This window comes from Thunnus albacares, chromosome 20, assembly GCF_914725855.1.
Source record: "Thunnus albacares chromosome 20, fThuAlb1.1, whole genome shotgun sequence".
Classification (NCBI taxonomy): Eukaryota; Metazoa; Chordata; class Actinopteri; order Scombriformes; family Scombridae; genus Thunnus; species Thunnus albacares.
The window spans coordinates 17483846-17511547 of record NC_058125.1 but is presented as its reverse complement, the minus strand read 5'-3'; the positions used below and the strand labels follow the sequence as shown (position 1 = coordinate 17511547).

Below are 27702 nucleotides of genomic sequence, written 5' to 3'. Positions count from 1 at the left end.
GCTTAATGACCTGAGGTTGCAGAGGGAAAGGAGGAAGGCATGGGTGGGGATACAGTCGCAGACAGTCATAATCGTGTTCTGGTATGACTGCAGAGGAAGATACTTAAAGATAAATGTGCAGCTAAAGCGTGCCACAAATCATGTCCACTTATTGAGAATGATGTTCACAAGTCTCTCATTTTCATTTGGAAAATGAGAGACTTGTGAACGAGTTCACAGCTTTTGTGGATTGGTTGTAATTACTTGTTTAGTCTGCAAAATGTCAGAAAAATAAGGGCAAATGCCAATTGCAAGTTCCCAGAGCCCATGGTTATGTAATCCAATTGCTTATTTTGTCTGAACAAACAGTGAAACACCCAAAGGGATTCAGTTTTTAATGATTTGAAATAGAGAAAAGCTGAAAATAAAGATTTCAGTCCATTTTCTGTTGATTGACTGATCGATTGAGTGCCTAATCATGTTTACTTATACACCTAATAAATTTCTAAAATGAGGTTAACTGCCGTCATGAAATGCTTTATGACAAACACAATTCAGATGCAAAGAAGTACAAAGGTGACAAACTGATGTGCCAATCACCTCCAACTGGAAAATCACCACAACAGCTTCAGTCAGTCAGGGATTTGACAGTTTTAGGTGTGTCCATACTGTCCTATAACAGTGAGGTCATACATGCCTGGACATGTCTGTTCAGCTGAAATGAGGTCATCTCTATTATTTGAAAGATAATCTTGCTTTGCAGTCTAAAGAATCAATATACTTCACTCCAGGAGGAATATATCACTGTTTACTTATCATGGCAGTCTGCTGAGGTAAACTGCTGCTAATTTGTAACTTGGGTGAAATGGGTGGGTGACTGCGGGGCAGCCTGAGAGGCGTGGTTGTCAACCAGCTAGCTCTAGGGCATGTTTGCGTTTAAAACTGAGTGATGATGAACATGCCATGGGGAGGTGGTGAAAACTATGGCCTATATCCCTCAGAATTTCTGCAATTCTATGAACTGGGGTGAAAAAAACACGACTAGTTAAAGCCAAGTGAATTCATTCGAGAGTAGTCAAATACAGGTTTAATGGCTCCATTCAAGGCCAACAGGCAGTCACATAATGGACAAAACACTGAGTCAAACAATGTGTATGCTGTTAGAAAACTGGGTACCAGCTGCTAGTACTTTGCTGTGTGCATTAATATTTATTTCCCAATCAGAAGAAGGAGTGGTACTCCCAGCTCAGACAGTTTCATAATACTTCGTAGCATTTCATTACCTTTAATTGCCCAATAACATTCAAGCTTGTGTCAGCTAATGGTGAAGTGAACCAGAAAGACCTCGATGAATCACTTGGCAATGGGCTTTTGTTCTTGCTGAATCTATTTGGTACATTGAAACCTTGGGGGCAGCGATGGAGAATCATTTGTTTTACGCCCCACTTCCAGAGGCCTTAATGATCCAGCTGGCACACTGAAGCCCAATATCCAATCCCCCCCAACCCCCCAATCATTTTATTTTAAATCACTGTAGATACTGCAGTGATTGTTAATGAGTAGCAGTTAATGATGTAACACTGACAGGACAGTCGCCAGCAGGAGCTTACTGTGACACAAATAAAGATAAGCAGCTGCAGATTTGCGATGCTTCACTCCGATGATGGAGAGCTCATTTCATTTTTGTTTACAGAGGGGGAAATGTGAGCTTGAGCACCAGCGTAATTCATCACACTCGGCTGGGTTCTGCATTTATCATCTCTCAGACCAGCTCACTTCCCATTTCCAACGATTTTGTTTTTGTAAAACAAAAGCTGCTCCGATATGAATTCCAGTTTCAACCAGAGCCAAGGCTATATTTTCCCCAGAGTTTAGAGACCTTGAGCCCTTGTTAAACTAAAAAAGTTCACAGACAATGGCTCAGATTTGCAAAACAAATCAACAAATTCAAGGAGACAAATGCTTTCAACAGATCAAACACAACTAAAATAGCTTTATTCATAATAATCAAAGTCAAATGCTTGACTTCTGTCTACATTAATAAGGCTTTGTGTAAAGGGATTACATTACCCACATATGAGAGTTTACTTACATCCATTAATATATGTTAAAATACTCTACAGCTACGTTTCAATTGTGCATTTCCAGTTGGACCGTCTTCATGCACAGTAGCTCCTAAAATTATCTGACTGTGTAACATTAGCAGGGAGTCTGAACACAGCGTTACTTATCCCCTCTAACTGTCAGTCAGCAGCTGGTTACAGACACATTCATGTTAGCTTGAGGTATCTTATCTATGCCAATCATGTACTGGCAAATCCACAGTACAGCTCTACAGTGTTCAAGTCTCTCTTGCAGACCTTGGTAGCAGTTCTGCAATTTTCATTTTAGTTTGTTTTACACTACAATATGTGGAACAGCAGATGGCTGGGTGTTTCCCATATTTGGCACTACAATGAGTTGTGACAGTTACAGGATATACAGTATTTGGACACTATTTCAGTATACAGTATATTTGTACTGTTTTGACATGTTACTTGAATTACCTCAGTGTGGTACACCCTTCCCACTGGAAACACTAAATGGAAATACTACTGGGCACCAGCCTGTATCACCTAGGGTGGCAGTAAATGTGTCAGAGGTTCCACTGTCTGCTGCCTTGTTCTCAGTGCTTCCTCTGATTGAGGATCATGTCCGCAGCCTGGGCCAGGTTGTCTACAGTGCCGTCAGCTGTCACCGTTGGGTGCCTCTCATCACTGGGCCTGAGGGAGGAGAAGCAAAAATCACAAGCTTTAGGACAAGTAGCACAGGTACAAACGGGAACAAAACACCAGCCACACAAGGGTCAGTAAACGAGAAAGACCAGCAGCTTGATGCTGTCAGAACAGAGCAGAATATGATGGTCTAAGAGGATTCAGTGTGAAGAGAACTGAGCAGAATTACTTTACAGGCTTGTCTTGTTTAGCTTAAGGGCAAAGCTTTGATAATAAATAGGCTCTATGTCTTCTCAGAATGATCATAAGAGCTCACTTATGATCAACAGAGTATGCATCATACTAGAAAAAAAAGAAGAGGTTTTCCACTGAATATTTGCTGTGTTGCTATCTCCTCACTTAAAAGGTGTCTGTGCTGCTGCTTGCCAAAAGCCCCTGCGGGGTAGTGCATGGTTTTTGTCTCTATCACCAGCTGTCACACAGTGTTCCAGACTTTTCTAATATATCTGTAGGCAACTAAAACAGACCAAAGGGGGCCTTTAATGAGAACTTCTAATGCCAAAAATACCCCTTTCTAAAAATAAAAGCGAAAGAATAATTTGAGTGACTTAGGCCAGTGGTGTACAAGCTGGGCGTTGGGACTCAGAAAGGACCCAACTGCAAGATACAGTGGGTCTAATAGGTTTTACAATATATCTGCTACTCAAAATTAAGTCTATTTTTACTAATATTTCGCTGGTCTGCTGGTCCAGCACTTTGGTCCAGACTGACTGGACCTACTACTATTGGATGGATTGGTGTGAAATTTGGTACACATATTCATGTGCCCTCAGGATGAATTACACTCCCTTTGGGTTTTCCCCTGACTATTCATGTTGTGCCAACATCACGGCAAAATTTTAGTTTGTCCAATACATTTGGTTTGGTTTATGACCAAATACGGGCAAAACTACTTACATTTAATGCTAATTAGCAAATGTTAGCATGCTTATATGCTAAACTAAAATGATGTACATGGCAGATATCTGTCATTGTGAGCATTTTAGCATGCTGATGTTAGCATTTAGCTCAAAGTACCACTGTGCCTGTGTACAGCCTCACAGAGCTGCTAGCATGGCTGAAGACTCTTAGCCTTGTTCTTTGTTGAATATAAGGACATTTTACCTCTTCAGGCATCAGAAAATTATTCAAATGATCTGAGAAGGGAAAAAGTTGTTCTCTGCTTTAATTGCTCATGGCTAAAAGACATAAATATGACGAGGGGTTGCCAGTAGACATTTTTTCTTGTTAAAGGGTCACAGGCCATTATGTGTATTATAATTAGTGCTGGGTATAGGTTATGAGATATACAGTTTAAAGTATAAATTATCAAGCAGACTGTTGTGTTTCTACACAAGAAAGAAATAATCACAACAAAAACATAGGACACAAGCCAAAAACATCAGGGTCCACTGACCAAGCCTTCCTAGTGGAAAATCTTTAGGAGGCATTAGGCAGCCTTGCCTATGTGCCCTTCTTTGGCTCAGGGCCCAGTGATGGATGCAGATATGGCTGTTTAATCAGCTGGTAGGGAAATGTGATCCATTTGGCGTGGCACCAGGCCCAGGCCGGCATGCAGGACCCTTTTCCTCCCCATTACATCAAAAGACGGAGACGCCCCCTTCATTCATCTGCAGGTCTGCCCAGGACTCCTGCTCATTTATGAAGTGGTGCCTATAGATCCCCCCCCCCCCTCCCTGGCTGTCTTGACCAGCCTCTGTGTGCTGCCTCTGTTCCCCAGTCACGGGTTGGAGCGCCAGATGGGGAGGCTTTGTCTGGTCCGGGGTGTGCGGCACACACCACCATTAATCCTGCCCTCTCAGAGCTTGCAGAGGACCATGGCAAATATTTGTGAGCCGCCCAAGTGTAGCGACAGAAAGAAGAGGCCAGTGGGGGGGGTGAAGAGGTGTTGAATACTGAAGCCGCGGTGAATACGGGGAAGCGGTGCCATGTGTTTACGCATGTCTGTCAGCCGCCAGCTCTTGGGTTATGTGAGCTGGTCCGCTAATGGTCGGGGTGTTATGTCTCCTGTGCTGGATTGCTCCTGCACTCTTTTCTGACCGAGGACTGATTGGGTTCACATAAGCACGCACAGGCACAAGTACACAAGCAAGTAACCGCATGGTTCTTATGTTTCAAGCACTGAGTCCAACAGCGTCGACCACAGTGTCCCTCCAACCTGATGCTCCTTTAAATCTCCTGTGGCCTCTACCTTTTAGATATGCACGCATACATGCATGTGTGTATTCATTTTACTGCTTTCCTCCCATTGCCATGAATAATGGAGGAGTAACCAGGTCAATGTGACCATGCAAAATTCAGCACAATGCAGCTAGTGTTACCGATGAGGTAATGTACGGCTTGCTGCGTGTCCTTCAGGTCAATGCAATATCAATACACGTGAAGAGATAGGTTTGGTCCCCGAGTCTGATTGACACTGCACAGCCTTCACGTGGTAATGAGGTCAGCTATGAGGTAGGAGGTGGGAAGCAGCCAAGAAATTAGTTCAACACAGCTGCCACCACGGTGAAAGACCTAACAACTTCACTGGAAAGTTGGTAAATGATCACAAGTATGTAAGCAGAAGGGAAATGTAGATGGATTTTGGGCAGAAGTAAAACAATAAGTTGAGTCCTGGATTCACCATTTGACAGAAATAAATCAACATCAGTTTTGGTTTGAGGTTTCATGTGAAGCAATCTCAAACATTATTCCATATACTTTAAAAACAGGTACATAGACCTCTAATCCCCTATAAAAGCTATGACATGACGGTGGATTAAACAGTTGTGCAAGCTGGACACGAGGACATGGGTATTATGTTTATACTGCTCAAGCAATATAAGATTATTGTGGCTTAAGGAGTGTCATATGAACAGATATATAACATGATACTTAGCACTATAAAACATGGAGATACATTTTTATAAGGACACACTGTGCCACCATGAAACGAAAGTGGATACGAATGACTCATACAGAAAGTGTGCTTGTGTGAAAGTCAGCTGTGCATCAAAGATAAGAGCGCAATGAGGTATGATACAGAAATAGAGTGGTTCAGCATCAGCATTTGAGAGTTTTTACTCCTTTGTTTTGTTCAGGTAAATCCGGTTCATTGTCAAGGTAGCTGACCGTGGGGTGAAAGGCACAACAACCTTCCCATCAGTTAATACTTAACACACTGGCACATACACAAAGACACACATGTGCACACAAAAGGAAGCAAAAGTGTCACATATGCCCAATTTAGATTTACACTTCTCCCTTAACCTCTTCACCCTTGCTGAGTAGGCATTTTGCTTGAAACTGTGCAGATAAAGCAGATAAGGCATACATGAGAACAGAGAAGCCAACAGTACATGACACTCAGTGTTTTGGTCTAAAATCTGTGACATGCAGAACAGCTTTTGGGAAACCGGGCATCAGTCTGCTTCCCAGCAGCTGGATTTCAACACAGATAAATATTTTGTTTTCAGGAAACCTTGAAGCTTTGAAATGATTTGAATGCCTTTGACAGTGTGGATCATCAACTGGGTGTAGACAACATATTGTAAACTCCTCATGGAAAATGATTTACATCACAAACACTACTACAAAGATGGTTCCTATAAGACTGAAGCTAGCATTTATGAGCAATGAAAGAGTTATGGCAATAAATTCTGTGAGCTTTAAAAGTAATAAACAAGTAACCAAAGAGCTCTTAAAAAGACACATCACCCTGAACTGCAAATTGGCTAAAACGAAAGCAAAAGTTTTTAATATGTGAAAAGAAACAGTTTGAAAGTCACGACTACTTATGCAAAACACAGATCAACCGCATAAAAAAGAGGAACACTGATAACAAGTGTGAGATAACCAACATGGACACTGATAAATTCAAGTGGGCGTGCAACTAAGTAGGTTTACTTTGAAGCTTAAATCTTATTGTTTTTCAGGTTTTTAGTGTTCATGTTATTTCTTCTGTCCAAAATCCTCTTCCTCAAATAAATCAAAACTTTGACAGCCTAAGTTTTTTGTAAATATATGCTGTCACCTGGGTTTGCAGTGGGGAATCATATTTATTAGAACTACGACAACACTGAAAAGAAAAGAGTCAGCCTGCCAGCAAGGGACGGAAAAACACTCAAACCAGTTCATTGTGTAGAAGTACGTTTTTCATACCAGACGAGTGAAGGCACCATCAGGCAAAACACTGCCTCTTCTCACACACAAGAATACGATATAACCATAACCTGAAGCAGAAAACATTCTGATGATGACTATAGCCTTTATGTTCAGTCAAGCCTTGTGGGCGACATAAGATACTAACACAAGACAAAAGGTTTCTCCCTTTGCCCTGGGGGAAAAGGGAAGGTAAGGCAACGTTATGCACAAGGAAGGTGTGTAACCATTTGTGTTTTCTGGTCCTCTGTGACATTGCAAGAATCTTAGCCTTAGGGGTGTAATCACAGTTTGACTGGCTCTGTTAATAAAAGGTCACGGGAGAGATTGATGGTGCATCAGGATCCTCAGAGAGAGAGAAAGAGAGGAGCCAGTTGAGATGTTCCAGCCTGGTTTTATCATCACCATCATCTTCAGCTTCACTTTTCCTCTCTTTTCTCTTCTACCTGATATTTACAGAACCCAACAAGACACAGATAACACCCTTGAAATTATACAGCTGCAGCCTCTTATGAAAAACAGCCCAACTGAACTGTGGAAACCACCATGTTACGTGCATGTTATGGCAACAGAAATGACAGATGCTACGCTGGAGCCTTCACATCCTTTACTGAGTTTGTCGACATGCAGCAGCCGTTATCACTTTACTGTACAAAGGCTGTATAATGTAGAGTCATGATCTGCAAACAGCTGCGGTATGGTTTTCGCACTTTACACAGATCAACGGTTCTTTCCAATCGAGAAAGACTCAAAGGGGATTCCCTTGTTGCAGCACCAAGAGCCACTTGATTTTTTCCATCCTGTAGCACTCTGAAAACCTCCAGTGAGAAACAAAGAGAGAGTATCCTGAACTGTCAAAACCACCCACTGGAAACTTTCTACTCTTCTCAACCACAAATACATCCGAAGCTAAACAAACAGGACATAAACCATAAACCTTCACTTTCTGTCTCTCAGAGACATTCAAAAAAGGACCATAGCAGTGTTTTTGCAGGTTCAACTAGAATACAATTAGAAGTAGCCGTTGCTTTCCATTCATACATGTGTAACTTAGCACAGAGAACATCAAGTCTGTATTCATTTTTGTCAGAGTTCTGTTATTGTTGCGGTAATGCAGTGCAGAGAAGACTGATTTGAAAAGTCTGTATTGCATTACTTTGCGACCATAATGTCACTTTGAGGGAAATAAACGCAGATTTAATAATCACTGAGATGGATTGCATAACTCAAGCAAGTTTTAAGAGTGAACTGATAGATTTTCAAGCATAAAAAAAGTGGGAAAAATCTATTAAAGGGGACCCATTATGCTCATTTCCAAGTCTATATTTTTATTCTGGGACTCCATTACAGTAGTTTTGCATGACTCACAGTTTGAGAAACTCCTTTTTTATCCTATACTGACCCTTTATGCAGCCCCTCAGTTCAGCCTCTGTCTCTAACAGGCAGTCCTGTCTCTTTAAGGCCCCCATCCTGATGAGCTCACTCTGTTCTGATTGGCCATCTTTCCGAAGCCTACTGATGGGGCAGCTGTAACAGAGTTGTGTTAAGTTACCACCGATTTTCCTGCCAACATTTCCTGCTTTACTGCTTAATATTGAAAGCTTTTAAATTACTAAATATGGGAGAGAAAATTATTGTGAAGAATTTACAGGAAATTGTTCCTCACCGAATTAGCAGAGTTTCATAAACTGCGCTAAAATCAGTTAAAACAACAACATGTGGATATATTTGGAGCTCTTTGTTCAGCGGATCAATTAGAAATAATGCAGGGAGTAATAGTACAAACAGAAACAGCCCCAGTGATGATGTTTTTTGATAAAGAGCTGCAGATGACCAGCACACCTCCAACAGGTAAACAACTTTTTTTACTTTGCTGTGCTGTGTGATGGCACTCACAGCGTGCCAGCTCGAGTCGAGTCATGGCTCAGCATAACTACCCCCAAAACAACGGAAAAATGCCATAAGGTTAGCAGAATGGAGCAGTGAACTGGCCATATAGAGAAATACAACGTTGGCTCGGGCTGAAAGTAGAGAAAACTGGTGGAAACCGAGCATTCAGAGCAGTCTGAAGCCGGTGCTTTTTGCTCATACATACATTACCTCATTATTTGACACTTTGGCCATGTTTAATATGAACGTCTGATATTGAAACACTATATATATATATATATATATATATATATATATATATATATATATATATATAATGACATTAAGGAAAAGCATGTTAGATCTCCTTTAAACAATCTGAAACACAGCACAATGATTTGCAAAATGTTACAAAAAGAAAACAGTTTGTAGCAAACATGCCAAAATATGCAAAACCACTTATGTGGTCCAAAAGAGTGACTTCACACTCACACACTTTTATGGAGGAAAAGTATTGCTGCATTGACAGGTATAAATTTGACCAAAGCTACTGCAGGTGTGGTCAGTTGTGGTCTGTTCTGAAGACTTATAAGTGAACCTTCATGTAGAACGGTTAGGGAGGTGTCTGTGTGCTGATTGGTAATCAAGGGTCTAAAGATAGGTAGGTGTGGTACGCTCTACAGATTGTAAAGCCAGATTGTAAAGCAAATTAATGATTTGTGATGTTGATCTATATAAATAAAACTGACTGGACTTATGGAAAAAGCATGGTGTCGCAACTAGTTGGCATTGAAAGCAAGTTTATTAGAGTGGGTGCAGTTACTCTTTAATGCTCACTGTGACAGATTACAATGATTTTCATGCTGTATAAAAAGGAACGAGAACCAATGGCTGCCTGGAAAAATACATTGAAAATATCTCAAATACAGCAACAAGATTTTTGCAAAACCAGTTGGCTGTAAAATTGTAAAATTGCTGGTGCGCCTTTAAAGCTCTATATGATTAATGAACTTGGCTCAAAAGCGGGGCACTAGATGATGGTGAGGAGTCACAACTGCAATTGATGACCCTGCATAATAAATGTATGCTGCAGATTACGATGGATCAAGAAATGTGGATTAGTAAGAAAACGAATGTTATCACTGAAGTTCATATATATATATATGCAATATTAGTGTGCTAGCTGCAGATTACAATAGTTTAAGAATATGTTTAGCTAAATGCATTGTCACATTCTGTTGAAGTCAACTACATGACAGGTAAAAATTTAATAAAGCTGATAGTTCACTATTAAAAAAGTCATCACAGAAGTTCAAACAATTTCACCTGATGAGAATAATCCCTGTTTATTTGACAAAATTCACAGAATAGTAAACTCTCACTATCACTTCAAAGCTGTCCTGTCAGTGTTGTGCTCAATAAGCAGAGATCCATGTGACCCAGATCTAACCACACTCTTTTCATCAGCATGTTATTATTAGCAGTGCTGCTGATGACTTGCTGAGCCTTCGTTTGTGTGTGGGTATGTGTGTGTCTATATCTCACTGTGTATGAGTGTTTTGTTCGCACTAAGGGACTGCTGAGTCACCTGCTTCTGGTACAGAAGATGCAAACGCACATTTGCACCCACACACAAACACACGCACAAACCATTAGGAGAAAAAAACTGTTCTAGCAGAAACCAGGCAAGGGCCCAATTCCCCCCCAGCAAAGAAGCCTGTCTATTGGTAATTGCAAGAGGGATTGGATCCCCATTGAAACGGCTAAGGGCCTGTGTTCATGTATTTAAGAGGCAGTGCTATGTTTCAGCCTGCCATCTGTGGGCTTTAGCTCTCCGATTCTCTCCTACTCTCACTCCTTTTTCTTTCTCTTTCGCTCTCTCTCATGGGTGGAAAAGTACTGTCGAAAGGCTCGGTGGCCAAGACCCGGCCAGCTCCTTTTGTCTCGCCGTGGGAGTCTAGTCTCACTGTGAAAAAAGCTCTGGTTAATTATTAATATCTCATTGACTTATAACGCACGGCAGGCTTTAGAGGAGCCTGCAGGCAGGGGAAGCTGTCACCCCGGGGTGGTGACGGATGGTAGGCCAAGCTCGGGCACCCAGCAGAGTTTCGCCGGGCTCTTTAACCTCTTTGTGCAGCTACTGACACATTCATCTTGGATCTGGACTCCATTACGATCTGATTTCTCTTCTTTTATAAACAGAATGTTAAAAAAATAGCTTGAGGAAAGACAGCAAGATACTCCAGATACAGATGGAAACAACTCCCACTTTACCCTTTTTACTCTCCCAAATTCTAGCTTTGTTGTCCCTCGCACAGATTCATTACTAGGTAGCCTGGGAAGACACACGTTTAAGGATTACTCCACTGAAAACCTATGTTTTTATTATTAAATACTAACCTCTGGTAGGCTTGAAAGGTGTTGTACCTTGCCCCAATGCAAAAAGTAGCAGTTCTTGTCAGCTTGGATTAACAGTAGTTACAATGGAGAACCATTTTTCTCAACTTTTCAAACTACTGCTGCAGCACAGTCCACTTTTCCACTGTACATTTGTATGCTCAGTTTGTTCTAAATACATTTTTGCCAACAGATGGCAAAATACTGAGCTTCTGTTTGTCACTAGTGCAATTAGATGTTTATCTTTGTTGAACACAACTGCATTTACTAGCGTTTGTCACAAATGATAAATGTTAAAAAGGCTAAATATGGATGTGTACTGTATGTAGCAGTATTTTGGTAAAAAATTTGTGTTGGCAATGGAGAGGCATATTATGCTGCAAGAGTGGATACAGAAGTTTCTATGATTTTTTTTTTTTTTGCCATGAGTATGGGTCACCACTGGAATCAATTGCAACTGTTTTGAATCCGAGCTGCCATCCTCTGTGAAAGCGCAATCAAACAAGCCTACAGGCAGTGAGGCCTGGATAATCCAAACTCACGTTTTCACTAATATTCTATTAAACGCATTGAAATACAAATGTAAATGTTAGGAACAGAGAGATGGAGGGAAAGAATGACAAAGCAGTGTTGGGTCCGTAGCCAACAACAGAGTGCTTCACTGGATGAGGAAATCATTCCCAGAATTGATTGTGTTTACATTCTCATCAAAGCTGCCGATTTCAATCCATGGGAATGGGATGAAAGATAGATTAATCTCTAAGTTAATTAGTGTGACCGCATGGAGTTGTGGTAAATGCTTCTCTTGACCACAACTCTTATGTAATCAAAGATATATGTTTACAGTGTAGAGAACTATAAAACATTGTTTTGTTTCTAAATTCATATGCATTTTAAACTCTACAAATATGATTAAAAAAAAATGCTGCAGGCACTCTAAAAAGTGTTGAAACAAAGCTGAACAACTCAACAACCTCTGGATACAAAAGGATAATGTGTGAACATTTAGCCAGGAAAGACATCTCCAACCAACAAAACAACAGCTTTCATGTGTTATCTGTTAAAAAGAAGGGAAATCCAGTAATGGAAATAGAAACCTTATGCAACATGTACTTTTATGCAATGCATTCATGCAAATATCCTGCCAAAGCTCTCATGCTGACTGACAAAGGAGATGCAGAGAACTGTGAGAGGCTGGTCAGAAATTATTGGACAAGACTAAAATGAGTGATTAAACCAATGGAAAGATGAGTACACTTTAGCCTGCAAGATGTTATGCTACTATGACAATATGAGCAACACATCTCTAGAATATGTTATTCATTTCCTTCTTTTATTGAGCACTTTTTATCCATACACTAGATTTTTGTTTTGGACTTTTGATTCTGAAATCTGCTTCTGCTCTTTTGTATTTTCATTATATACTTATGTGCTAATTTATTATAATGTAAAATGTTATCAGCACTCTGGTATTTCTTGCCAGTATATCCTGTTTTGACATTGTATGCGCACTTAGAGTGTATTGTTTTGTGAGACACAATGAGCACATGGATTTATATGTATTGATGATCATGTGCGTACAGTATGTATATTGTGGCATCTCTATATTGCTCTGGGCCTTAAGTATTTCATTTTGGGGAACAGAAACACACCACACACTGTTTATTGAACCTTGCTGTTTGCCACAAAACAAACAAAATGCAACAGGTCACAACGCTCTTGATTTCAGTTCCTCTGATGATCTGGGGGGGACCTGAGCACAAAAGAGGATCCCTGTGGATTCTGCTTCAGTTCAAAGGCCATGTTGTGCATGTAGTGTGATTCCCTAGTTAAGGGTTTTTGTGGTGGCACAGAGGCAAACAGACCTCAGTGACACAATCAGAAAAAAAAACTGTTGCTGTAGGGTTTACAAGCTGTTAAGCTCACAGCCTCAGTGGAGAACGGTGAAATGAAATAACTTCACTTCCTTCCCCCCCACAATGACAAAACTAATGTCCTAACAGTGGTTAACAGGACAGGGTGTGGGTGTGCTGTTGTGCTCGACACTATAAAATGACTGCACACTTGCCCATAGTGAAAAACAGCTCATAAAGGTCAAGGCAGAGCAAAAGCACAGGGAAACTGCAACTTAAGTATAACCTGCTCAGGCACGATCACACATTGAAACTAGGTCTACAAAAGCGTGCTCCAAAAAGAGAATGAAAGGCATTATCATGTGTGACATCCTCTGGGCGATACATGCAAACAAGGCCTTAAAATATAGTAAGACATATACGTTCCAGACTATCACTCCCTGGCTGATGGGCACACACCTGAAACCATGCACATTATCACAGCCATTGAGGCTATAGGACACTAGTCGAGGACTGAAAGATAAGCTAGGGCTGAAATACAGTATGTACTTGAGAGGCAACCCAGGGACAGTGCTCAGTTTATAAAGGAGATTAAGCTGCAACCACAGCCATGCACTGAATACACAGTCGCCCTGTCAAGGTTCAATGTCACAGACCTGAAGAGGACAAAGCCCGTGCATACACCTAACACTGCTGTGCTGTGTTCAGTCTACTGTCTGTTTGCTTCACGAGAATGGAGATCTGATAGGTTGTTTATGTCAGAGGGGAAGAGCATCACCTTTCTGTAGACTCACATAATGCAGAGAAATGTTCACACTTTCCTATGAAGCGTTCCGTTCAACTATTTATTCAGGGTGGAAAGTTGTGAACTCTGAAATAACTCTCCACAACAAGCTAATTTTGAAATGTTACGTAGCAGTATGATTTCCTGTAGAAGTGTAGAAACAATGTATGGTGCATTCAAGATGTATGTGCAGTTTTCAGAAGCAGAAGAGACTGTAGAAACTGAAGTACTGGGAAAACAAATATGAAAATATCATATTTTGACACAACATATTACACAAATTATTACACAAACCTGACAACTATATTACATTAAGCTGAAGATCTTCCCATTGTGGGAGCTGCCTCTCACTCTTAAAATCTGTTTGCTCAGGCTGATGGGCCGTTTGCTTTCCTAATGAGCAGTCCTTCCTTCTATTCGTTGTACTGATAATGGCTGCATTTGCATGACTTCATTATGGGAACCAGTGGAAATCTCTTCTGGATATCCCTACTAATCACAAGTTATGTCCGTCACCCAATCATCTCAGTCTAGCCCATGCTAAGCTGTGGATACTGGCAACTGATTCCTCTGGACCTGACCTGAACTTGACTAACAAGGACAATATTATACTTCCTTAGTACCAGGAGATATTAAAAAGGATCTATCTCTCTCCATCTTACTGTCAACATAGTACTCTTAGCATTTGTGAGAAACGCACTGTACCATGCAATACCATGTCTGTAAAAAGAATTAATAGGTCACATTAATGGCTTTTAATATAGCATCAAGCCACATCCTTTTCACTCTCATTTCATATCTGTCTCAGGCCTGCTGGTTCTGATGACTCTGATTGCAAGAGTAGCAGTTACAGTGATAGCTATGAGCATTTGCATACCAACCATCTGGTGAGAACTGTGTGTTCTAACTGCTGCACACAACTGTGCACTGTTATTCAGTGCACAATGCTGTATGTGTGCATATGTGCATGTGTTTTTGCATGCATATAACAGCTTCTTTGATAAGGTGTGTTAACCACCGTACTTGATACTACATGTTGCACAGTTCACAGCAGTCATGAGATGAAAAAAATATGACTATGCACCAGAAAATGAAAGTGTTGGATTGATAAAAAAAAAAAATGGAGACAAGATTTATTCTAGCTCTTCTTAGATTCTTACTATGAGTGGGGCAAAAAAGTAATGTTTATAATGTGTGAAGTTTGGCTTAAGGATGGCGCCAGAGGAATCTCTCCTCTTGTCCTCTGTACTGTGGCCATTTTGAGACATTTTTGGATGTTTCAGGCTACATCATCAGGCTTCACTCAGCATTGAGCTCAAACCTGAGACTAATGAAAGCTATCTGTCACATGCCAACATTAGCATGCTAAAGCCACATTCATGTCACACTGTTGAGACCACAATTATGAGCACCAGAGTGGGAAAAACTGTTCAGCCTGCTAGTTGTAAGGTGTAGTCAAAGCCAAAGATTTCTGTCAGCTACGATATCTCCCAGTTAGCAAAATGAACAACAGAAAAGTCTACAAATCAGAGACAAAATGGCTGCAAATACTCCACTGCTAGTAGTTACATCAAAAGAAAAAAACAATATTAACACATATACAATTAATTTAGCTAATTAAAAAGAAGCTACTGTTTGTTTATCTCTTGTCTGACTTGCTAATGAACTTCCACAAATGTGCAACATGATATGAAACAGCTAATTTAGGCTTAGCTTACATTATCTGGTGTGCCTACAAAGCTAAGAATGGAGGCATTTTGAAATAATGTGTGAAAGCTACCAAGGTGAGGTTTTCATGTTCTTTCCATTCTGGCGACATGGCATGAATGCAGCATTACACTAACCCTTGCATGTTCTCTCACATGTTTCTAAATGGTGTGAGCTTGGAGTAGCAAGTGCAAATGCATCCCACTCAGCACAGTAAAAATACTTAAGGAAAACTAATCTGCATGGTAATCACATGGCTACTGACCCCCTCTCCCCCCCCCCACAATGCTCACTTCCCGTCGAGTCCCTCAGTGACAGCCACAGACAGAAAGGGCATGAACCAGGGTGCGGTTTCGGCAAACTAGTTCATAGTTTGTACCATCAGGGAGTAGTTTTCTCTGGAGAGGTATAATCTGGCTCAGCCTGCTTGGAAAACAGTTTCCTCAACACTCACATTAGCAGTCAAGCGTTGGCCACAGGGAGAGGTTTACAATGTAAACCATTTTGAAGATGGTTGCTGCTGTGTGAAAATGTTTGCTGTGTGCTCTCTGCCAGATTCCAACGGGAATCCAGAAGGGCTTCCTCTAACTCTCTGGCCCTCATTCAAAATACCAATCAATACAGCGTTGCAATCTGACACATCATTACACTATTTTCTCTTCACTAGAAATACAAATGTCAATACAGAGGGTGTGTATGTTTAAATCAAACGCCTGAAATCCAACTTCAATGATTAGGTTCAGAAAGTAATTCTGTCAGCTACCTAGCAGTAGCAATTAAACCGGTTTACACGTAGTGCATGAAGGAACAGCACGATGTTAACCTGCACATCTGAAGCTTCAAAGCTGCTCGGTTGTGTGTTGATGTAGTTCCTTTATGATAAGAGAACAGAAACAAGAACAGAGAACCAGTCAGTTCTAAGGCCACAGACCGCAGGAGATTACTATTTAAAAAGACAACATACAAGTGTGAGCCGCAGGACAAAATAGAAGCATCCTTGTAATATGACTGCTCAGTATCATACACTGCTAACATTTTAAACATTAAGGTGAAATAACGCAGTGCTGTAGGGCTTAGTATCATTGCATATTTTCTGATACTGCTACCAAAGTTGATACCATTTCTATACCCCGTCCAAAAAACACAATATTAAGCTGCACTAATCATTAGTTTTATATTAACAATGGATCAACTGACTATGTGAAAGGGGCTGCTCATAGTGACAAACTGAAGGAGAATTACCTTGTTTTTCTTTCCATAGTTTTTGGGCATTTTATGTCTTTATTATAGCGACAGTAGAGAAATGACAGGAAAGGAAGGGAGAAAGAGATGTAGGGGTGACATGCCACAAAGGTCTGCTGCCAGATTCGAAGCACGGATGTTGTGGTTGTGTGGCGTGTGTCTTAGCCAGTAGGCTACCGTGGCACATCAGAAATAGAGTTATCAACATATTCTGTAGTTCCGCTCAGCGTTACAGAGTATTTTTGGCAACTTTGAGCATATTATTTTGGTTTTACAACCCACAGTGTTCACCACTGTCATCAACCTCATTACCACTTGCAACAGGCAGCTATTTTCAGCAAAAAAGCCCTGATAAACCCACTGTTGTTACACTACCTGCACAGCACCAAACAGCTGACAAGTTAGCAACCAGTTGGTGAACATACTATAGTGCTGTAGTACTGTACTGTACTGTGAGAGGTCCTGGGTTCATTCTCCGGCATCTCCACTCTTTATTTTTGTGATGTGCTATTGTGTGTAGCTTAACAATTTTGTATTATGTGTCCTGTGTGGTTTTTTTTTTTATTTGTACTGTTTGTTACTGTGCTGTTATATATTTTAATTGTGACTTGCCTAAGGGACTGCAGATGAAGCTACTGTATGTACTGGTACAGTACATCAAATGGTAACATTTATGTTTAACACTGTACATGGTCCCAATAAACACATATATAAATAAATAAATATTGTACTGTACTGCAGTATTTAGTGGCTAAAAAGCTGGATTTCCCTCCGGAGTTTAGACCAAAACAGAACTAAGACGGAGAGTGAATACTGGATTTACATTTGTCAGGTGGCCAGAGACTTCATTCCAAATGTCCAAATGGATGCTAATGTTGCTCCTCGTCTGCTAGATGTGTAAATAAGCAACTGTTTGCTAACAAGTTTGCCATATCACAAGGATATAATATGTTAATGTTGTGCATACAGCTTGTTCCACTGCCTGAAGTGGCCAAAATGTATTAATAAAGCTTTGATACAAAATTTTGGTTACTATAAACACGTTTCTACAGAAACCTTCCATTTTTGTTTCAGGAATTTCTGTTTTTCTGTTTAATTCAATCTTAAAACTAACATCTGTCCAAGAGCAATATAAATGAAGAAATATCTGATCAAAGATTAAGCAAAGACCACAATCTGACCAAGCATTTGGTACTAACTGTTGGTACACAACATCTTTCAATACTATGGTATTTACGTACTGAGATTTTATATGCAGCTCTACTGCTATGACTACCATTCAACACATAACTACAGAGCTGAAAGTGTGAGCAGGGTTTGGACCAGAGCTCAGCGTCGGCAGATTGTTCCTATGCAGCTGATCAACATCTGCAGTCAGAACTCCATACTGCCAGTCTAATTTCCAACCACTTCTTGGTGCAGGCCCCTCTTTGGAAACCTGTTCTACATTAAAGAGCAATGGGATCTCCGGCTCCCCTGAGGAAACAGTGCTAACTTTCGCTCATTATTCTGAACAAGGGAAGGCTGACTGCTAGCAGAACACTCCCCTATTACAGTTACCCCTATATAATGCCTATACTGTATTCTCAACAGCCATAATTGGTATTCACTGTAATATCACTTTGCTTGGTCCACACTTTTGAATTTAAACTGTGGGAGCTATCAAAGTATAATAACAAGCACATTCGTACAGTGCGAAAAAGTAGTGTGAGCATATACATGTGAAACCCTCCTACATGATTAGGACAATAGGTATCCATTTACCCATTTATCCTAACACATGGTATTTTTTTTACCTTTCTTTTTGGAGAAACAAAGGTGAGAAAACTAACAGTAGAAACACACACGACAAAACCCCAACTTTAAAGGACTTAAATCAAGCTTAAAGATTTTAAGCTCTAATGGGACACTAAGTAACAGTATGTCAAGTCAAAATCCTTTAAATACAGGTTGATATGATTAGATTTGTCTGTGATTTGTATCTTTTTCCTTTCCTGTCTTGTCACCGGACCTGGGGTATTTGAAGCAGTCTTTTCTCCGAGCCTGATGGGAACTGGAGGCCTGCGCAGCATCTGGTTGACTTGGAAACAGCTGTGTTTTCACAGATCTGACTGAGGGTTTATAGCTGCTCCCAGCAAGCTTGGGTTCACGGGGCCTGTTTGGCTAAACAATGTTAAATCTCACGTCTCCCCCTCACTCACAGTCCCACAGAAACGTTACGGTTACTGTCACTGCTTCTCTTCTTGTTCTTGGGGAACGTATATAGTCTAATAAATCGGGAGAGGGATCTGGAATATTATGGAGGTGTCTAATGAGTGAATGACAGTTCATTTTAGAAACATAAATTCTAATTTGATGCACAACTTTTATTACTTGTTATTGGCAGTCATTCAGAGGCAAAGTTTCTTCTGTTACTACCTACACAAACGTGAACCACCAGTTATTCAAAGCAGGTATTGCAGCAATAAATTCAAAAACACAACAGCTTCTTCAGCATCTAATATCAAAAGGTTCTTTGTTTTTGGTACAAACTGGTAATCTTGTGCTACCCTTAAAAAAAATCATACAGTGTGACTAAAAGTATGAAACTAAAAAACTGACAAAAACTGACAAAGGATGATGTAACTTCAATGCTTTGAGCACAGTCCTCAAAATACTACTTTAGGCTTGATACAGGGTCTACAGGGTCATTTTAATGTATTGTTCTGAAAAAAAAGGAACTTGTTATGTAATATCTCTTAATACACTATGCTGTAGTATGTCTGTATATGCATGTGTTTCACTATATAAACTCCATTCAGCAATCAGTCCATAAATCTAGACCCCCACAGCTGAAACACAACACGTCATGTAACACAATACTGATTCCACATATGTGCCTCTAGTCTAACCAGTTGCTCTCTCCTCTGGGATGAGCAGTGATATCATTCAATCAGCTTTATCCTGTGTTTAGTTGACTATCTCAGACACTGTTCATAGTGTCAGCACACTGGAGCCGAACTGAGCTGCTGGGAAAAGATTGTGAAGTCACATAAACAAGATGGATTCTGTTCAGTCTACTGAGAATCTGCATTAGATGAAGTTCAGTCTCCTATATTTGTGCTGACTGAAACACTGCATGCTGTTGGCTTCAGAACACATATACCAGCACATATACAGTATGTACAGGCTACACATACATGCACATATATGCCAGCAACATGCAAATAAGCACACATGAGTGCACACACACACACACATACTGTATCTCTGTCACACACAGGGGAATAATTCCACACAGACAGAGAAGAGGTTTTACAGTGGGTGACTGTGCTCTTAACGACAGGATTAGAGCTGACTGATGCTCAAGAAGATTACTCAGCGTTCTCTGGTCACATGACCACGACCTCCATGCCAGTCCACAGCAGTGGAGCAGGTCATCATGTGTGGTACAGACTAATCGCTGATTCATAGCCAAACCAAATGGTAGCGATATTAGCAAAGAGAGGTTTCATGTCCTACACAGCAGAGGCGGAAAATAATAGTTTGTTCTGTTCCGTGAAGTACTATTTTTAAGTACTCTACTAAATTCTTGTGAGAAATATTGCACCTTTTACTCCACTACATGTATAGAAGAAGTTAGTAGTTATTGAGTTTTTGCATGCTACTCATATCAAAACTCAGATAATACAACGCAATGCATTACATTAATGTACTTAAAATTACAAAGCAGTACAGAGCAGCAGTTTGTAGATGAAGACGAGTTTAATGGAACACCACCAGGACCAGCTATAACATTCAAATGCCCCTTATGAAGTATGAATAATTTATGATACAATTGTAAATGAGCAGATTTTGCTGATAATACTTTGGACTTTTATTTAAATATGTATGTGAATGCAGGACTGGTGGTAGTGCTACTTTTAAATATTTAAATAAAGAATTTGAATACTTCTCTTCACCACTACTTCATAGTAATTGGTGCTGTGCTTGAGATGAGAAAATTGAAAAGTGGTTGTCTAGACCATCAGGATTCCCCTTTCATTTCTAAAAGGATTTACATACACATATAAGACTTAAGGCAAAGTAGTATTACATATAGAAACACCATTTAAAACATCAGTTACCATGTGACTATGAACATACATTATCATGAATAGTATATACTGTATATGATATATCGTGTAGTTCCATAAAAGCTTCCCCTCCTACTCCCAGTCACTCTTCTCTCTTCTTCTAGCCATAAGCACCACATATTTCTTCTAAAATAATCAACCATATGTTTCTGTAATTACACCATAAGAAAAGGCGCCCCAGCAATCTCCAGATACAAGATCGTAAATCCTTCGGTGACTACGACCTTGTGGGCGACTAGCATTCAACATGTGGAGAGAATAAAGCTATTTTCAGCAGATTCTCAATCAAATAAACAAATCTGGAGAGCTGAAAAATGAGGTGGTAGGCTCACAGGAAGCCTGTGCATTATGATGGAAACTTTGAATCACAATCCTGGTGTAAGGGCGCCCTCTCCTGACAAGAAGTCGAATAGATTTTCCTGATTTCACTATAAACTATAAATGTATATAAAATGTGGGAATTTCTTTGGTAACAAATATGTAACATGGATTTTTTTTCTTCGAAAGAGTTAAACCTTAAGTAAAAAAAATAATTAAATAATGATATACAGTATGATTTATGTGCTACTTCATGTTATCCTCTAAGGAGGTTGTCTTCACATGTTTAAAATTCCAGGTCTAAAAGAAGAGATTAGCTAGAGAACAACCCAGTAGGGAGTTGGTATCACTGCAGATGGGCAGATACTGACATGGTTAACCTCTTCCACTCTCCCCCTCCAATCATAGACCCATTTTTGTCTTTTTTTAGGGGGGCGGGGATATTTAGAGGGAGATAGCAGGTCAACAGTACATGCCACATAGAAGTGGTACACATCATCTGAAAGCTGGGAACTTGAAGATTAATTTGAGACGCAGCTCGGCACTGTGTGTCAAGTTTGGCTACTATGGGGACTAACATCATCACACATGAACACAATTGGGCTCTTTGAATGCACAAGATTCTCAGTTTTCCAGTTATACCCAATTTATGCAATACCAAGACTGTTTAGGGACTGTTTATGAAGAAATACTCAAATACACCTCTTTTAAAATAGGCAAAAATAACACATTTATACTGCATGCAAAAAACTGCATGGGAATTTGAATAAAGTGGGCATGTCTATAAAGGGGAGACTCATGGGTACCCATAGAACACATTTTCATTCAGATATCTTGAGGTGAGAGGTCAAGGTACCCCTTTGAAAATGGCCATGCCAGTTTTTCCCTCGCCGAAATTTAGCCTAACTTGACAAGCTATCATGACATGGTACCAATGGATGCCTTAGGTCTTCTAGTTTCATATGATACCAGAATCATCACTCTAGCTTTAAAACTTTAAAACTTAGTGGCTACAGCCTCTCAAAGACAGCAATGTTGGCTGGCGTCCTTGTGGGAGTTTAAGAGGTTAAAGGATACTTTACTAACAACCTGTTGCCCGGTGGCGACCAATAAAAAGTCATGTTCAGGTTTGAGTAGGAGTAGACACAAGGAGGCCATAGTTCACTCAGAGTACTTGTGGATTCAGGATGTCACTGACCTGTATTTGCCAGTTCTGACTTGTACGCCTTTCATTCCACAATGTTGGGCCCCACCTACATCATTCACCAAATCGTCCCCAATCATCACTACCTGCAAATGAGGAGAGAGGAAAAAAAAGAAAGAGAGAACATTATAATTTAGTTGAGGTTGATTTTTTTAGATAATCTTGTGCAGGTGGAGTTACAAAAATGCTTCAGAACTGAAAGAACTGAATTATCTACCTTCATCATATATATACTGGGGATACATACTGAGGGACATGAACCCTTGTTTGCTAAAGGGGTTGAGATTGGGGTTGCCATAAAATATACTTGTGGTTTGTGTAAAGGGTCAAAATTGGCATGGGATGTTAAGTTGTGGTACCTGGTGGAAGAAGACTTCGCCACTGGTGACAGTCTACTAACTTTATCAGTCGGTGACACCAGTATATTATGAGGTTGCATAATTTTTTAAAAATATGACATACATCTTTACTGAGTATAGTGGCTATCTTCCTGCTTCTTTCCTCAACATCATTAGCACTTGGCAGATCCATTTCAGCCTGCTCTCCTTTCTCCTCATGTTTCTTTTTAAATCTGCTCAGCTGTCCTCTCCACTGACCTGGAGCTTGTTGTTACACAACCATGAGTTCGCACCATTGCCTGTTAGAATTAACTTTTTATTTTTTTCAAAGAAATTGTAAAAATGTAAACAAGTGGCAGACAGGACAAAGACATGACCCATAATAAGATATTTCATACATGACTATACAGTGAAGAACAAAGCGTTATCAGAGAGTTATAGGAAACTGGGATGATTAAAAATGAACTCAATAGGCTGCATTATTCATGGTAAGCTGCAAGACTGAATGCAAGGAGGTTAGTGATATGATAAGAAGACAGGATAGTGCTCCTAGCATACCACACAATTGACAGGAAGCATTCACCAATTTTTTACACACTTGCTAGCATTATGAGATTATAAGAAAGCACAAATTAGTTTTAAGCACAACTAGAGAGCAAACAGGATTGTGTTTTCTCTCAGTGTGATTGTGTCAAGTGTGCATGGTTAGGTAGTAAGAGATCCATGGGAGGTTGATTTTATTAATGCAACAGGCACGTAAGCAGGAAGAGGATCATAGTCAGAGAGACAGCGACAGAGTGCAGTATGAATTAAGTGTGCCAGACTGAATCCTCTGACTCGGGTCCAGCCAGTTGTTGTGATAGAACTCAGACCTCTGATTAGAGAAGATATTCTCAAGTATTTGGTAGATGAATGAAAGGAATGACATTGGTCTGCAGAAAGGGAGCAGACTCATTTTGATTATAATCAAATGACTCAATGAACAAGAAATTTCTACTTTGAGAAAAAAAATCTCATCCCTGCATGAAAGCCCGGGTGAGTAACTGAAGGCTTTGGAAAGGGCAGCAGTTATAGCTCAGGATACATCCATGTCAGTGAAAGGAAGGAAATCCAGAGAATGGAGAGAGGCTTAAACTGAGATGAACCCGTCGTTCTTGGAGTGACAACTGCCTGGTTCAAAAATAGATAAGCTTAGCGAGACTGTGGTGATGGAGTGGATTCCTTGGTCTTGGGATACACGAGATGTGCAGATAGCATGGAAAGACATTAAAACACATGTTCAGTCACCTGCTGGGGAAATAAAGAGCATGCAACCAAACAGGCACTGTTTTGGCTTTCTTCTATGATAGGTTCCAACACATAGACTTTATTATGAACAGTTTGGCTGTTACAGCTGCTGGTGGCTAAATACATCCATCTAACAACAGGGAGGTGCATCCAGCTAATTAGGTATGTCTCTTAAGTAGTAGTAGTAGAGCTAGGAAACTGGGAGGAAAACAAATTAATATCTTGAAACAGTAAAAAGCCACAAGAATTGAATATAATCTGTACAACATACTGAACGGTCAGTCTGTTTATATTGACATGTGGCCAGAAATTGAATTTTCTGGCACATATACTGTATATTTATAGTGTATACTTGTACTTCTACGCAAGGGAAGTGCAATTACACAGGACAAAGCCTGAGGGCATTTAGACATGTGGTCTTATTCTAAAGAAGGATTTGACAACCTGGTTAAAATTAAGTTAAGGGTTTGTATGTGGGGAGAATGGCAGAAATATCTTTCAGAAAACTATAACTGTGTCCTTGGTTATTTAACACAACACAATCCCTTTGAAGCTATCATGTCATAGTGCTTCTCTGCCTTCAGAAGTCTGTAAAAATGTTGCGATCGCTGCAACTTCCGAGTATGGCAACAAAAAAGTGCATACCCTCTGTATGAACTGGCCTGTTGAAAACCGAGCAACCACATGCCTTCTATCTTAACAAGAGCATTTCTGAGTTCCCTAATTTACTTCCAAGTCCAGTCACAAGGTCAAAACAGACTCAAACCACAAAAGAATTCTCAAAGCAAAGCTAAAAAATGTTGTATTTTAGCCAAGATCAAATAACTGAATAAGAATCTTCATTATCACACATTACACTTGCGTGTCCTGGATAAGCCTGTATTATAGATTGACGCAGCACATCTGTTGTTATGTACCTCATGTGGTTGAAGCCCCATATCATTGAGAACACTCTGGAAAAATGTTCGGGATGGTTTTCCAATGACTTCAGCCTCTAAATCACAGGCATACTGGAGGAACAAAAAGTTAACAATAATAAGTGATTGTTCGTTTGTGCACAATGCCAGTTATCAATTCTTAATCTATATATCAATGCAAATTATGCACCTACTGTACCTCTAGAGCCTTCATGAAAACTCCTACATCTAATTTCAAACCATCCGTCTCCTTGTAGTACCTCCTATAAAGAAAGCACATCACCACAAGTATTTTGTCTGGTTCTGTCAAGAAATTTTACATTTCATGGTTATTACTCTTATCTACTTGTCAATGCAGTTAGCAAACATAGATATAATGTAGATAAAATGCTTGATTAAGCAGTTGAGTGTCTTTCGGCATGGATATGTTAGGTCAGGGTTAGAGAATGCTGTCAGGGCTCAGTAGATTTATGACAGCACAGCCTCATACCCACAAGTCAAAACGTCATTTAACATTAGTACTGGGCTCCTATAGGAATGTTTACCCAACTTTTGGCACATTTCACCATATGTATAGATAACAAGTGGAATAAACAATATAGGAATTACTTTTAACTTGAAGGACAAAGAGAAAATCTTCATACCCTTGGCCAAGAGAGAACAGCACTGGTTTCTCCAGGCCTATAAGGACCCTGAATGCCTCGTTCAGGTTCTGGTAGGAAAACTTTTCAGATGCATCTCCAATGACCACACAGTTTGGTTTGGACTTGTCAACACTGTCAAACTCGGGGAGAAGTGCTGCAGAAGAGTAAGCACACAGTTCATAATGCAACACCTTAAGGTGTCACAGAAATCAGAGTTAATACTTTTTATGGATGGGTCATTTAAAGCAGTGGTTCTCAAACTTTTTCAGGTCAAGGACCCCTAAACTGACATGAATTAGACCAAGGACCTCTATTTGATAAGATTTTGTCCCAGGGTCCCTCATTTGATAAGATTTTTGCTTTTTTATTATAGAAAGCGTATGAAACTCATGACAAAAACAGTCATACATTCTGTCATTGTGTTACTTATGGGTGGAATTATAGTGAAAATAAATTATTCCCCTTTTTGCTAAGGAATCCCTGGGAGCCCCTCAAGGACCTCTGGGGGTCCCCGGACCCCACTTTGAGAACCAGTGATTTCAAGGATTAGTCTGGTGATGTGCTATATTTTTATATTGTCAACAAATCCCAAGAAAAGACCAAAACCAAGTAGTGTATTTACTGTGTGGCCAAAGTCTGATATAGCTTATTATTCTGTTTCATAAACATCCATTGTTGTCCAAAAACTATTAAAAACACATCAACAAGCCACAATAATGTGCTGGGTGATATGCTGCTTTATTACAATGAACATAGGAACTAGTTTATTTTGAGTCCATTGCACATACTACTTCCTGCTGCCGGAAATACTCACTTGTGCACTAAATCTGCGCCTGAAAATAGCCTCAAATTAACTATTTAATCCTGTTTATTTAATTTTTGCTAAAAACTATTGTGCTCAGATTAGTTTTTATTATGTTAGTATTGAGAGATGGACTAACATATTGTTGGTTTAAGTCTTTTGTGGACAATAACAAAAATACAAAATATCACCATCCTTATCCTTTAACAGATCCAAGAAATATACATTAATGTAAAATGTTTTTACGTAACTTCTGCTGTGTCACACATTTTACAGCTATTTTACAGAGGATTTGTAGACATTTCCTAACAGTTTCTTGATCATAGAAATGTGGTCATTTTCTGTAGGTACATTCCTGTAAAAAACGCCAAACTAAGTGAAAAGCTGCATAAAATCATCATCATCAAAGTCATCCAGCTGAATATTTTTAGATGCAATACTTATAGAGTCACACACTGATGACAACCCAGAGATATTGTCAAAAGCATTACCATCATACACCAGCAGGTGAGGCCGCAAGCCTCTCTCCTTGAGGACAGCTACGGCTGCAGGTGCAGGAGAGAAGACCTCAGATACAGAGATGTCAAAGCCCAGTCTTTGCAGCTTGGCAACAAACTTCTCTCTTGTGGCCTGGGTCTCATTGGTGCAGAATCTCAGCTTCAGGTCAGATGCCTTGAGCCTTTAAAAAAAGGTCAGGAGGTCAGACTGACTGAGGGTGGAGCCCACAGTTTATGGCAACACAGTAAGGCTGAGATATTGACAGTTCTCAACTTGCTCCAAAACATACATGTACACAGACACTTGAGGAGTCTTGCAATAAACTTCTACTATCCATACTGTGTTTGTTAGCAGCACACTGCATAACCGAGTGCATGCACTTTGCTCTTTCACTGTCATGCAACCTGAACATGCAACTCGCTAAAATCTGACACTGTCTCGCTCATTTTTTCACTCACTTTTTCACAGCTTCAATCGACCCTTGAATGGCAACCCCGTCTCCCTCGCCGCTGTCATACAAAACGCCACACATGTCCAATATGACACCTTTCAAACTCTTCGCGCAGCCCGGCCATCCTGAGTCGGCCATGACGAAGTGGTATGTGTTCACAGCGCATGCGCGTAACATGAAGCGGCCTGTCAAGCATTTTATTTATTTCGTTCGTGTTAAGTTACATGTAGTTATATAATATTTACAGTGGTGGTTGTAATGTAATGTTGTGATATAATTGTAAAAATCCAGCAGTTGAATTAATTCGCTTTTTTCCCCCTAATAACACATATACTCGAGTTATGGATTTGATGACAGATAACAGAATAACAGTGTGGCTGACA

The 27702-nt window shown here is 40.0% G+C and overlaps 1 protein-coding gene across 3 annotated transcripts; it reads right to left on the bottom strand.

The window, feature by feature from the left end:
* Positions 1 to 1942: 1942 nt before the first annotated feature.
* Positions 1943 to 27511, bottom strand: LOC122970811 (phospholysine phosphohistidine inorganic pyrophosphate phosphatase). Of its 3 annotated transcripts, none has more exons than XM_044337077.1 (7): positions 27327 to 27511; positions 26862 to 27049; positions 25569 to 25722; positions 25124 to 25187; positions 24925 to 25017; positions 22377 to 22468; positions 1943 to 2741 (listed from the first exon to the last, which is right to left on the bottom strand). In XM_044337077.1, exons 1-7 carry the CDS (start codon positions 27494 to 27496, stop codon positions 2645 to 2647), a joined length of 858 nt encoding a protein of 285 aa, XP_044193012.1. In that variant the 5' UTR covers positions 27497 to 27511; the 3' UTR covers positions 1943 to 2644. The 3 variants fall into 3 exon arrangements, 1 of the variants encoding a protein (XP_044193012.1); XR_006399331.1 differs by lacking the exon at positions 1943 to 2741 and adding an exon at positions 22845 to 23035; XR_006399332.1 differs by lacking the exon at positions 1943 to 2741 and adding an exon at positions 22845 to 22984.
* Between the last annotated feature and the right edge of the window lie 191 nt (positions 27512 to 27702).